Below are 13951 nucleotides of genomic sequence, written 5' to 3'. Positions count from 1 at the left end.
AAGGATAATTGGGCCTTTTCTAGTAAGTCAGCTTTTGTATTTGCAAATACTGAATGATTTTATTTTTTTCTGTAATAGCTTATATATTAAGTTATCAACCTGGAAGTGACTGTTGTGCTCTTTAATTAATCAAGTTAAAATTGCTCTTTTAGTTTTTGTCCAATTGTCTATCCTGTATTTCTTTCAAATACTCAGATATTTTAAAATAAACTTTTCCCCAAGTTTATTAATCTTATTTTTTAAATATATTACCAGCTAATCCAATTAACATATGTATATTTTAACAGAAAATAAATTGGCTTTTTGCTAGATATCTTAAAAGAAACACCTCATGTTATGACAGTTTGCTAAAGTAGCAGTGATTTATCGACATTGACTTAATGAGCTGTTGCTTTACACAATTACAGGAAAATTAAGAATATGATACTCTTCCAAATGAGACAGATATAATCTCTTTGGTTCTCCTAGGATGAAAATGGTAGTTTTTTCAGAGCAGAGGAAAAGTATACTAGAGGCAGTAAAACCAGGCAGGGAACCTAGGAAACAGCCAAAAGAGAAGGGGCTGTGTTGTATACAAGATCATGCATCAATGCTGCCTCCTGTTATTTCCTCTCATATAAAGATCCCTTTCTTATCACTCTGTCAGAAAACCCAACTTGCCTGTTTTCTCATTGCAACCTGTGTTGCTAAGAGTACCTGCCCCTTGAACCATTTTCTTTATCTTATCTCCCCTCTAAGGTATTATCTAGACTGCATTGCTAGGGACAGACGTTACACATAAACTGTTTTAAGTGATCAGAAACTGGTTTAAACCTGTAACAGAATTTAAATTCAGTGCACATAAACCAGTTTCAAAGGCTAGGGACAGACATTCAAAAATCCTGGTTCAATCTTTGCAGGTTAGTCTAACTTGGCTAGGCTAAATCAGTTTTGTAACCAGGCAGACATCCCAGAAATGCCTGCAGTGGCTCAAGCTAGAAGCCAGGGAGGGCTAGAGTAGCCATCTCTTCCCTTAAACAGGCAGGATGCTCTGATTAACCCAGCAAGGAATTGATTACAGTGTTTATCACCCCTAACTCAGTGTTTATCACTCCATTAAGAAAACAACAGAGGGACAGTACCAACTGCCTATTGATTCTACCTGTTGTTTCAGCACGGACCATCTCCAGAATGTGGTCTGCTAGCTAATACACAGACATCTCTCCACAAGGCAGAGGGTGAGGGGGAATTCCTGCTTAGCAGGGAATGGTGAAGGGGTACTGGGGAGGAGCTCACAGTCTCTGGAGCTGCAGCCAGGGAGCAGAGCAGAGGGGAGGGGCCAGCCTTGCTGCGGAGCAGAGCCATGCCCAGCCCAGAGAGCATGTCAGGATGCCAGAGGAGTCTGATTTATCTTAAACCAGCAAGGGGTCTGGGACAGGCATTCAACTACATTCAACCAGATTTATCTCAAATTGGTATCAGTCATTTTCAAACTGGTTTATGTGCACTGAACCAGTTTGTGTTCTGTTACAGGTTTAAACCAGTTTCTGATCACTTAAACTGGTTTATGTGTAATGTATGTCCCTAGCCAAAATGGCTGAAACTGGTTTAAACTGAAACTGGTTTAAGATAAACCTGGTTGAATGTAGTATCAGACTTAACTGATTTGGGTCAAACCAATTTATGCAGTGTTTGACCCAGACCCCTTCCTGGTTTAAGTTAAGCCAGAATCCCTGAACATCCCAGATGCTTTGCAGCCTTCGGCAGGTCTGCTCTGCCCCTCTGTTTCCTAGCCAGAGCTCTGGTGGAGACTGCAAGCACAGCAGAATCTGCCTGGTTTCCCCCTGCCCCACCCCCCCATTGCCACTTGCTGTTCAAGCAGTAATTCCCTCCACTCCCTTCCTCTCATCTTCCACAGCATGGACCCCAGCCCCACAGACCCTTGGCATGTGGTATGCTAGCTAATGCTGAGAGGTGTCTGTATGTGTGTCTCTAATTTCACTGGAACAGACAGAAGAGTGTCTGCTTAGGGCTTTTTGGAGCTAATCAGCAGGTCAGCTGGTAACTTCCCTCCATTCTTTCCTTGGAAAAATCTATTTAAGAAGAGCTTGAACTAATGATAGAATCTTTTGTTTTGCCGATGGGCTGATAAACACTTATTAGTCCCCAGCTGGTTTGCAGCCCTGTCAGGTTTGCAGACAGGGAGAGGGAGATTGAAAAGTTCACTATCATAAACAGATGCATGCACTGCATACCCCACCTTTGCCTAAGAGTGCTAGCCCGGGGCTGGGATCTGGCAACACTTCTGCCCCTTGAGCTGAATGCTGAGACAGTGCAGGCAGGGAGCAGGCTTACACCGTTTCATAATCAGAGCATCCTGCTGAGGCCTGGCCCCTCAGCTCAGCACTACAGAAGGGAAAGGAGGGCTGCACCCCCCAGCTTCTAGCCTGAGCCACTACAGGCATGTGCCTGCATTTATGGAATGAAAAGGGAATGTCTATCCACCTCCAAATTGGTTCAAACTTTGCCAGTTAGACTAACTGGCAAAGATTAAATCAATTCAGGCTCAGGTTTTTTTAATCTCTATCCCTAGCCCATGTGCTTCAGCAGGTATTCTTTTCCAAACCACTCCCTGCCATCTATGTACAAAACCCTTAAACACATGCTGAAGTGTACTTTTTTGCTTGGCTAAAGGCTTGAGGTAAAGCACATGTTGTGCCTTGAAGCATGTTCTTGTCCCATGAATAATGCATGTCCCCAGAGGCTGGGGGGAGGCAGGTGACTGCCCGCAGGCAGTGGTGGCAGTGGAGGCTGCAGGGGTGTGGTGGTGGTGAGCGGGGAGTTTCTGTGGGCAGCTGCAGTGGTGTCAGGGGGTGCAGCACCAATCTCAGGGGGTGCACATGCACCCACATGCACCCCCTACGTGTTGCCAATGTCCTGTCCCCCTCTCTCTGCAGTATTAAGGTGCATAAAGAATGTGCTACTGAGCTTATATTTGGATAGTCATTTAGTTCTTTTCCACATTTCCCAGAGTCTGTCTGTAGTAACTGTTTACTCCCAGTAAGCTTCTTGTACACTATCAAAGCTACCTTGTGGCTTTGTATTTAGCTGGTCATCGTTTAACTTTTCATTTAACATGACCTGTTTCATTTTCAACACAACCCACTCAGCCTAGGCAAACAGAAAATGATTCATTTGGCATTTTGTTTGTTGGCTGGAGGAGCACACTAAAATTCTGATTAACAGCAAGTGTAAGGACTGTAGAGGCTATAGGTTTGGAAGAAGCACCAGAAATCTGCTCTTAGAAGGAAAGGTTTTCAAGATGCTGATGAGTCTGGAATCAACAGCTCAGAGAACACATTAAGCACCTCAGACTTACCAGCAGGTCCAGCTGATACATGGCAAAGGACAGGAATGGCAGTTTTTGGCAGTTTCTTTTCTACCAGCCTCTGTACTAAAGACTTGAACCAGGTGCTCACCAATGCCACAGTATGAAGCCTACATTCCAGGATACTCATTTCTTGGGTTAGAACAGCATTTATGTCAAACCAGAGGTGAAGAGAATGGGACAGCACTGGAGAAGAACCTGGTATCAGATGAAGAAGAGTCACAGGAGCATATCCCTGAACAAAGCATAGTACCAGCATTAGATCAAGACAAAAGAGAATGGGCCAGAATAATCTGAGGCTAAATGCCAAAGACTTGTTCAGACGTGGGCTTGGGGTATATCTGAGAGAGGAAGCAGCACTATGTGACCCAGAACAAGAACCTGGTAAGTGACACTAATGACAATGATGATAATGAAAACAACAACCATAACAATAATAGAAATGAAAATGTAGGCATGTTGTTACCAAAATTGCAGTTCGACTGGGAGGTATTTCTTGCCTATCTCCAGTGTAACTATTGATATAAAAAGAGCTGGATTTTACTTCTGTTCTAGAAGCAGGACACACCCTTCCACTTTTGCATACCATGACCACATGGGAAGCTAGATAGATTCCACAGGCAGAAAAAAAGATTAAAACAAGTAACTGGAGATTCGTGTTTGCTAATCCTAAACATATTTTTAGGAAAAGAAAAGGATCAAATATCTAGGTTTAGCATGTACACATATTTGTTTGAGCATATACAGCTCTCTTAGAAATTCTGTCTCATTGGGATGCTGCTACAGAGCTACACTGCTGTTGCAGCTACATTGCACCAGTATCTCAAGCCATCAAAATTATAAATCTGGTTCTTGGCCTCTTGTCTATTTGCACTATATTTCCCATGCTGGTAGAAGGAGAGGGTCTAGAAGAAAAAAGTGTATGGGTCTCTTCCCAACTGCTAGCAAGCCTCTGCATCCTGGCATTCTGTTAACTGGCCCACATCATATCTATTACTGGCTTGTAAGGATGGGCATTTTTTCATACAAAAACTCTTCAGCAGGGCAAACTTGAAACAGCTGCCTTGCAGCTCACTAGATTTCTGTCATTAGTATGTTGTTCTCTCACGTAATGCCAAAAAATCTCCTTTGTGTAGATAAATGGATTTCCTCTAGGGGCCTGGAAAAGTAGCTTGCTTTCTTACCCTGGGACTCAAAGTGGATTGATATTCTCTAGGGCCTTCCTGAATCAGGTTAAGAAGAACTTGGTAACAGGATCCTGCTAAGGTTACTGTAGTCTGTGGATTGCCAATGTGTAATGCAAGAGGTTTTGAATAGGTCAGATAAATAAAAGCATTCCAAGATGACTTCTGGCTTTTCCAGGGCACATAATGTGAAATAAAGTATGTGTGCATTAAGGGGAGGGAAGTATTCTCTGTGGTCAAAATGAATGTACTTTTTACATCTCTGGTGGACTGAGGCATTTACTCTGGAGGGAAGAACTGTCAGTTGGTCATACAGTTCCTCCAACATAGGGGGTGGGGTGGCCTCACGAGTCACACAGAAGGTAAGTTACTCCTGTGAAGAAACAATAGGCACTGGCATCTTATTGTCATTTGGCTGTTAACAAGGTTCCTGCTTGCAAATACTGGTCAATACCCGATCTCCTCACCTTGAGATAATGCACCTTCCCATACACACCATGTTGGCCATCTGCCTCTTTGGTCAACCAATGCCAGCAGAGTGATTGAGAAGCAGCCTTTATCATTAGCATGTTTCATTCTCCTTGAAGTGGGCAAATTCAGAAAATATGAATTCCATCACTGGTCCCATACATGGACAAGAAAAATTCTTCCATGGGGCTAAACCCATGGATTTGTTTTAGCAGTAGTCAGAGCCAAGGAGTTTTCAGACTTGTAAGTGTGTTCACTGGATACAATGGCAGGCTAAGAGCACCTAGGGACAAGGAATTAGGAACAATGGTTAAGTTCTCCTACAATACGCCATGAACAGATCCCAAGAGAGGCTCCCTGAAAGACAACCAGAAATCCTTAAACTCAGAACATATCAGTGCAGTGCCAGGTGGGCATGGTTAGGCACATAAGGGAGTACAAGCTGGATAATCACAGGTTGGGACTTGGGCACAGGTACACCCTGTAAAGTAAACTTTCCCTAAATGTTTATCTAAGATGTTTTAGTCTCCAGGCTTCTTGACAGAAAAAACTTTGCATGTGGATGTAATAATGTAATGTTGTTTATACAAGGGCTTGGCAACCTGCAGCCTGCAGGCTGGATCAGCTGTATAAGGTAGCTGGGGCCCCTTCTCTGCCTTGTGCTGCTGATCCTCTCTGTAACAGAGTCCTAGTTCTCCCTGCTCTATGTCTCCATAGAGCCCTTTGTACTAAATTCACCACTCCTCATAGCTGTTGGCCGTGGGAATTGTCTGGTCCTTTTTACCTCTTAGAGGCAGTTTTGATTCAGAGCATTTAGTTTGTGTGCAAGACTCATTTTAATTCACTGAGGAAAAGCTTATAAAACCCAACTAAACTGGCTTAATGAAAAATACACATGGAGAAGTATGAATCACCTTTTTGTTGTCTGTGTCACAAAGTAAACTGCAAATTATTATAATCAGTCCTGTACTTGTCTGGTGGTATCTTTTTCACTGTAACTTCTTATACCTACAGATTAATGTTTACATAAAAGGAGAAGGTAAAATATGCTTTGCTGGGTGTCAGCAAACTGATTCTTTATCATATTAAAATTAACTTCTGGACAATATTTTTATTTTATCTTACCTTAGAACCTAAGCATCTAGCTTATTACCATTACAATTCAGCTGGAAAAAATTGTGTTATATTTTCTAGTTTGAATGAGCAAAAATGTAAACACTAAAAGAACTGATAAATTAAGCTATGGTTTATAGAATTCTATAAGGTATTTTAGATATATATTACAGCAGAACAATATACAATGCTCCAGATAAGCAGCTCCAATAATTGAATATTTGCTTCTATATAGAATTGCTGCATTAATTAGATGACTTGGTTTTGTTATTTTTCATAATCTGCTGCTTTCCAGAGCTTCAAGATTTTTAAAATAAGGTTGAGGAGGAGCTGGGGGAGAGAACATAAGATGTAGTATCCCAACCTCTCAGAACTATTCAATTTGCCAGTTCAGAAAACTGCTGCTGAATGGAAAACTGCTGCTCCTAAAGAATGGTAACATCCACATTCTCTGCCTGCTGAATAAAATGTGTGATTGTAAACTATCTTTCCTATTGCTGCCTTCTCATGTCCTTGTGACAAGGTATTTAGCAGAATTTGTAGATTCCTTAGAATCAAACAGGGCCATGCCATAAGCATTTCCAGTTTGGCTTCAAACTTGCAACCTCTGAGCTGTCAGCTGCGTGCCTTGGTGCCCATGCTACCCTAGTCCCCATCTGTTATATAATGGGAAATAAAGATAATACTTTTTTTTTTTAAAGTAAAATAAAACATTTTTCCTCTCTTTTGCTTTGCCACATTAAGGATGCCTGAGATACTGGAGCCTCAGAATATTGATCTAAGCCTGACCCTTAAAGGTTCTTGTTACCCATTTGGAGATAGGCAGCATCTAAAGAACTACATCATTATATATTTTATGTACAATCTGATTATGATTACTGGTAGATTTTATACTATTTTTTTTCTTTCTTGACATGGTTTGCAGTGTTTACTGCATTTATACATTAAATTAACAATTTTCATATGCATGATGATTTGGAGAACGTTTCTATGTATAGCAATGTTCTATGGTCAGGCTACAAAAGCCTTTTTCGAGGGTGAGGCACCTGTTACCTTTTGCAAACACCACATTACGAGGAAACTGAGTGATGTGCCAGCAGGGGAGGGTTATTAAATATTAACAGTCTTTTGTTCAAATGGAAATATCCCTGGAGCAGAAGATAGCCATAATAAGAAAACTAGGTACCAATCTGAAAATTAAGCAATGGATCACCAAGATTAGTCTGAGTGTGGTGTCACCTCAAAAAAAGGAATGGAAGTTGTAAAAAGGAGTCTTTTTTACCGGCCATTTTAGAGATGCAGGAACACAAGGAAGCTAGCTGTAGGAGAAAGAAGCTTTATTAAGGGGGGATTTGGGATATATCTATATACCTTAACTGACTCTGATTTCATCCCAAATAAAATTCAGAAAATGGATGGAGGAAAATACTGTTTTATTGTTTTGGCTAGTTCCATGTATTTTTATACTTTATGAAATAAAGAATAATTGTCTACAAAATTTTTCCACAACTTGTGTTATTTTGCTTTAAAAATCATAAGGTATTAAAAAAATAAATTTCAAACGAGTTACCTATAAGGATGGAGTTGTGTGTCTTGAGGGATCTGAACTGCTCTTGGGGACCTAAGGCAGATCCCACTTGTGTGTACCAGTAGTCCACAGTCTTTGTGCAGAAAGTGTGTCCCAGAGATCAAAGAAAGAAACAGGCCAGGATGCTTCCCACACCAAAGGGAAGATAAAAGCATATGGATCCAAAATGTTGCAAGTGAATATCTGGCTTGGGGAGCTTGGCCAGAAGAATGACAGAATTACTTTCTGGAAATCTTCAAGAGGAGACTGGATAGGCACCTGGATGGGATGAGCACCCCAGTGCTCCTTCCTGCCCATGGCAGGGGGTCGGACTAGATGGTCTGTCTAGGTCCCTTTCAATTCATTGATTCTATGATTCTATGATACATTCTTAGCTGTATACAGTGAGATTCCTCTGCCATAAATGAAAAGAGAAATTTAATAGTTTTTCTTTGGTACTTTTTAGTCTTTGCCTGACATTATTTTGCTGTGCCAGGCATTGGGTAATATTCTAAGAGTTGAAGAAATGTCTCCATTAAATATTATCCTTTCTGGCAATCTGAATGGATTCTGTCATTTAGCAACAAATATTCCCAAGGCAAAGATACAACACGTTCTAGAACCAGATGCTAATCTAACATTTTTGCCATGTCAAATGAAGTATAGCAAAGAGAAATTATTCTCTCAAATATGTTCACTCCGCTCTTTTTTCAGCACTCCATGCCAATAAATTCTGAGTTGTGTTGTGAGTAGGGTGTTGCCCCTGGCCAAATATTTAGAACTGAAGACAGACAGAAGGAGAAAGTCTTTAGTACCCTAAGGAGGGTTTCCAGCTACACACCAAACATTCAACTACTTCCTTTAAATAATGTAATAGGTTAATAGGTTTTTCCACCTAGTAAGTATGACAAAATAGCTTTGGTTTTGCTTATGAAATTAAAGATCCCAGTTAAGCATAAATTAGGCAGCTCAGTTTAGTTAATACTATCCCACAATGCTTAAAATGTAAGGAGAATAAATTTAGTAATTTATATCTTCCAAGCTGAAATACAAATACACTTTCATAGTTTTTAAGAGAGTGTTAGGTTATCTAGTCTGATCTTCTATACAGTGGAAGCTACGAATTTCACCCAGTTAATCATGCATTGAGCCAGATAACTTGTGTTAACTAAAATATATCTTCCAGAAAGGCATTCAGCCTTGATTCGAAGACTTCAAGAGATGGTGAAGCCACTACTTCCCTGGGTAGATTGTTCCATTGGGTAATGATGACCCCCCCATCCACTTTCTCCATTAAAAAAAAAAGCCTTCTGTCTAATATGAATTTTTCTGACTTTCACTTTCCACCATTCTTCCTGCTATGCTTTTCTTTACTAAAGAATACCTGGGTAACACTGTGTATTTTTGCCATGAAGGTACTGTACTTAACTACCATACTATTATTACCTTTAAATCTTCATTTGTTTAGTTAACCATGCTTGAACTCTCTAGGTCTCTCATTGTAAGTCATGTTTCCAGGCCCCAAATTACATTTATAGCCCTTTTCTATCCAAACGTTTTTTCTATAAAGATTATTAGTGTAAAATGTTATAAAATATTTTAATCATAAATGTCTCTTCCAAACCTTTAAATTGTAGTAACTTACTATCAGCTCTACCTTCAGCCAAAGACAATTTTTTTTTGTTTCTTCTTGTTACCTCTTACTTTCTTAGCTCTTATTACCTTCTTCTTATAACCATTTTTGCTTTGTTTGCCATGTGAGACTTAGCTATCTAACTTGTCCTCAACATAGTTATCAACGTTGTCAGTATGTCCACATGTATCATATGGTCCTGGAATATACATACTAATCAATGTGATTTATATTTTGTTCTTTGTGAGCATTTTAAGACTCCTGTTCTTCAGCAGCTTAAATGTGTCTCTTTGGCCTGGCAGTGTTCAGTGTTATGTGAAATGACAGCATATCAAGAAAGTATTTTGTAGTTTTCCACCAGGCTATCTAATGTAATGTGCTTGTTTATCTTTCCAGAGTACCAAGCTGCCATTTTGCACTTAAAGAGAGAACACAAGGAAGAAATTGAAAAGTTAAAGGTACATCTTTTTTGTGATTCTAATTTGTTTAATAACTGTTTCTTTTTTTCTTTCCTTAACTTCTGTGCAAGTTGTGAGTTTAAATAATGCAACATTTCAAGGTTGCTAAAACTCTGGCCCATGGGCAAAATGTGGCCCATGAAGCCATAGGTATCCAGCCTGCAGGGCTCCCCATGGATCAGGGAATTTGGCAGCGGGGGAGTGGTGGCAGTAAATATGCCACCCTCTCATGCTGCCAAATTCCCAAACCCTGAATCTTATGCAACAGGCTGGGGCCAAGTCATGCACCCTCCTACTACCCCCATGGCTAGATGAGGTTCATGCCCCTCTGCCTGGCCTAGATGGGGCTGGGTCATGTCTCCTTTCCCCTGTGGGGCTGAGTTAGGGCTGGCTCAAGCCTGCCCCCCCCCCCCCACTGAGGGGATGGCTCAAGTCCCCTTCCCCTGTGGTGTTGAGTTGGGGCTGGCCCACACTCCCTTACTGTTACAGGGCTGGGCCATGGCCCCCTTCTTCCCCCCATCCCCCCATGGGGCCAGGGGGTTGGAGCCATGATACCCCCTGCCCCACTCTGTGTGGCTGAATGGGACCCTGCTTCCCACGACTTCCCCAGGACCATCAGCTGGCCTGGGCACTGCTCATCCAGCCCACTGGTCAAAATGTCTGAGCGCCTCTGGAATGTGTGATATAAGTTCTTATTTTAGGAATATTTTTATTTTCTCTCAGAAAGTTAGTAGCATTTGCCTGGCAGCTCAATTAAGGTTAATATAGTTAAAATCCCTAAGTGTAGTCACAAATGGCTTATAAAGGGCTTTTACAATCTTTCTGTAATCTTGGTGATTGTGTTAGTCATGTATTAGTTATGTAATGCACATTGCAAAGTCCTCCCTCTGACTCAGCAGCTCATTTAACATATTAAATCGCTAAAGTCTGCCTCAGTGATTTTCAACTAAAAAATTTAAGGAACAGCAGTTTTCTCCTGAAGTGTAGTTGTTCTCTTAAAAAAAGGCCCTTCAGATTTCATCTGTGAGAGAACTCTTCTAATTATATTAACTCCATATTGCTAGAAGTAAAAAGTAGAAAAGGCATTTTTTCCCACAAGAGCAAATTATGGTTGAAAATGTATCATTGGAGCAAATCTGTGGAGGAAGAAGATGGTGCCATTTTTAAACACTTTTCTACCCAGTCCCTTTATTGCACTTCATGGTGTAATGCAACTGTAATGAACTCCATGGTAATTACTCTAATTCCACAGTTCATCTATATTGTGGTTATAGTAAATTCATCAATCACTGAATACAAGCACATACAATATTTCCATTGAATATTAAGACAAATTGAATGGAAAAAGGCAGAAAGTAAGCCTGGGAACATGAAAGGTAACATATTTGCAAAAGCTTTACAAGTAGGGTTTGTTTTCTCATGTCCTATACTACCCATCATTGTGTTGTTTCTTCTGGCACACATTCTCTCAGTGCTTGTGTTCAGGTTGAGGGCCTTATTCCCACCCCACCCTTTCTCTAATCAGTCCAGGATCTCAGCCTCTATCACTCGCATGTTAAATTTTCAAACAAGCACCTTTGTGCTTCCTCACAAACTGCTCTTCACCCTTAGGAGGAACTCTCTTTAAAAACCCACAAAGCCACCTCATTCTTTTCTCTTAGATCTAACTTTAAAAATCGTCCTTTTCTATGATGGCTTCAGAATACTTAACAATTAAGCTGTCATTATGGGACTGTGGCCTATCATGCTGACCACTATTGTTTAATTGTTTACTTGCACTACTGCCAGTTTCTCAATGCATAAGTGCAGACATTTCCGAGACCCAGTCTACATTCACCTGGCTTACTTTAAGCTGTGTGATCATGGATCGGGTCTTGCTTGTGCAGACATTTGCCAATGCAGGAAAGCAGTCCAACTAAGTCCAGGTGGGGAAAAGGATGACTGGATCAGGGGAAGCTAGTGGGTCTGCAGTGGGAAGAGTTGCCCATCTGGGTTTGGGAGACACTGGGGAGCTAAAAGTAGCCCGGTGAGGGTGAGGATGAGGTTGGTTGGGGAGAGAGAGGAGAAGGTTAGGAAAAGCACAGCCCCAGGGCTGGGGCAAGTGTCTGGCCTTTCCCAGCCCTGGGGCTATGCTCTGAACATGTACAGATGTTCAGCAGATCAGGCTAACTCATTCATGATCTAACTTAGTGCACCTCCCTAAATGTCTGTACAGATCAGAACTTAGACTGAACTAAGCCTAGTTAGATCAATCTAAGCATAGTGTCTGCACATACCCTGTATCTTGTCTCTTGTCTCATACTTATGTTGTAAGGCTAGAAATAAATGTCAAGTTTGTCTCAAGAGAAACCTTTTTGTCTTGGAGCCCTTCATTTGTATGCGTCTGTTGTCCCACTTCAAGTACCTGTGTAGTATGTGAAATAAAAATGTGGTAGTGTTTTCCATCCCATTTCCCCACTTCCCCATCCTAGAGATGGCCATGTGCATCTGTAGGATTATTGCAGTTCATTTCAGAGACAGGCCAGTCAGGATGTGTGCTCTCACCAGACATCTACTCGTAGAGGATCAACAGTGCAGCTTGGAATGGCTACATGTGTAAATGACTGCATTGCTCTATTTTATCTGACAGCTTATACGTAACAATTAGGCCTGTTTATATCTGAGTCAAAACCTGGGACAATCAGTACTGCCTCAAATGTTTATACCAGCAATCAAGCAGTTCTATATAACTACCAAGTCTAGGGCTGTCAGAGTCAAGAAAAATCTGCCCAGGATGCAGACTTCACTCTAAGGTTCTCTCTTAGGTGTCAGGTGTCAGCAGCCTGGAGGTGGGATGCTGAGGCACCCCTCCATCCCCCCCACCTCCAGTGGGGTGATGAGATGAGCTGGTGGTAAGCCCTCTGTCCATGGTGGCCTTGGGGACCCCTCCCGGGGATGGGGACCCCCTTGGGGAGGAGGAGGACCTGGGCAGAGGATCTTTTGCTGCTCCAAAGTCCTTATTTTATATTCTTCTTCCCTCCCGATGACTCTTCATCCATGGCTATCACTGATTGGCCTCTCTGTGTTGTCATCACACTGTCCACATCCTGTGGTGTCAGCCAAAGTCTCATTTTCATAAACCTATCACATGCCCACAAGCTAATTTGGGGCTTTACCAGTGTCCTCCTAATGTGGTCTGCTCCCCCAAACCTGGAAAACTCCAGCCCCCCCCCCGGGGCCTTGCAAGCTGGTGCCACCTCGCTCATGTTATGGAACAGTGTGGTACATGCCCCCACTTTCCCAGGCTGTGTGTATCCATTGGCTTTGTTGTGTTAGACAGCCTGTCTGCTTCTGAAGGCTCAGAAAACTGTACAAGACCCAGGCTTTTAAAAATCAGTTAACTCCTGCTGCTCATCTTGAAGCATTCTAATACATGCATATATGTACACTTGGCTTGGCAGTGAAGATACTACCTCCATTATCCAAAGGGGAGAACCTAGACATCAAAGGTACCTAAGGGATTAAAATATTCTGGATAAAGAGAAAGGGTATGAGGAGATGTGGTCTCATGGAGCACAAACTAACAAATAATGCAAGAACAGGTCCTTTGGGAGTATACAAAGCAGGCATCATCTTCCCCAGGTTTTAGAGGATGGTAAGCTTTCAAAAAAGAATAAAGCTTTATTTTGAGAAGGCTGTTAAGTCATTAGGTACTTCTGAACTTACCTTCTAGAGGGGAAAAATTACAGGTACTTGCACCTAATTCAGCCTGCTATGGTAATTGGTTAGTTGGGGTTTTGCAAATGGGAGAATTAAGTGATTTCACTTCAGCAGATGTGATGGCTCAAGGCCTGAGCCCTGGAGTCAGTTTATATAGGGTATGAACAGATGTTACACTTAAATCAGCCTAACTAGGGTTAGATCCACCTAAATGCCCGTCTGTGCAGAATTGGGGAGGAGGGAGGGTTAAATTGGGCCAAAAATGATGGGCCCAATTCAAGTTAGTTCACCTAAGTCGGTGAACTGACTTAGAATGGAAACAGGTTAACCTAGTCCAGCAAATGTCTGCACAGGTTAGGAGCACAGCTCTGGGTTTGGGAAAGTCCAACTGCTCCTCTAGCCCTGGGGCTATGCTCTTCTTAACCACTTGACCCTGACTCGGCTATTTTAAGCCTCCCACAT

The 13951-nt window shown here is 41.7% G+C and overlaps 1 protein-coding gene across 1 annotated transcript in view; it reads left to right on the top strand.

Moving 5' to 3' along the window:
- FMN1 (formin 1) overlaps window positions 1-13951 on the top strand; it is a 303131-nt gene that overhangs the window by 71334 nt on the left and 217846 nt on the right. Inside the window, exon 3 of the mRNA XM_019518964.1 lies at window positions 9729-9790. Coding sequence (XP_019374509.1) covers window positions 9729-9790 — 62 coding nt within the window. The remainder of the gene's footprint in view (window positions 1-9728; window positions 9791-13951) is intronic.

This window comes from Gavialis gangeticus, unplaced genomic scaffold, assembly GCF_001723915.1.
Source record: "Gavialis gangeticus isolate Ggan-Ray unplaced genomic scaffold, GavGan_comp1, whole genome shotgun sequence".
Classification (NCBI taxonomy): Eukaryota; Metazoa; Chordata; order Crocodylia; family Gavialidae; genus Gavialis; species Gavialis gangeticus.
The sequence above is the reverse complement of the archived record's forward strand: the minus strand, read 5'-3'. Positions and strand labels throughout refer to the sequence as shown.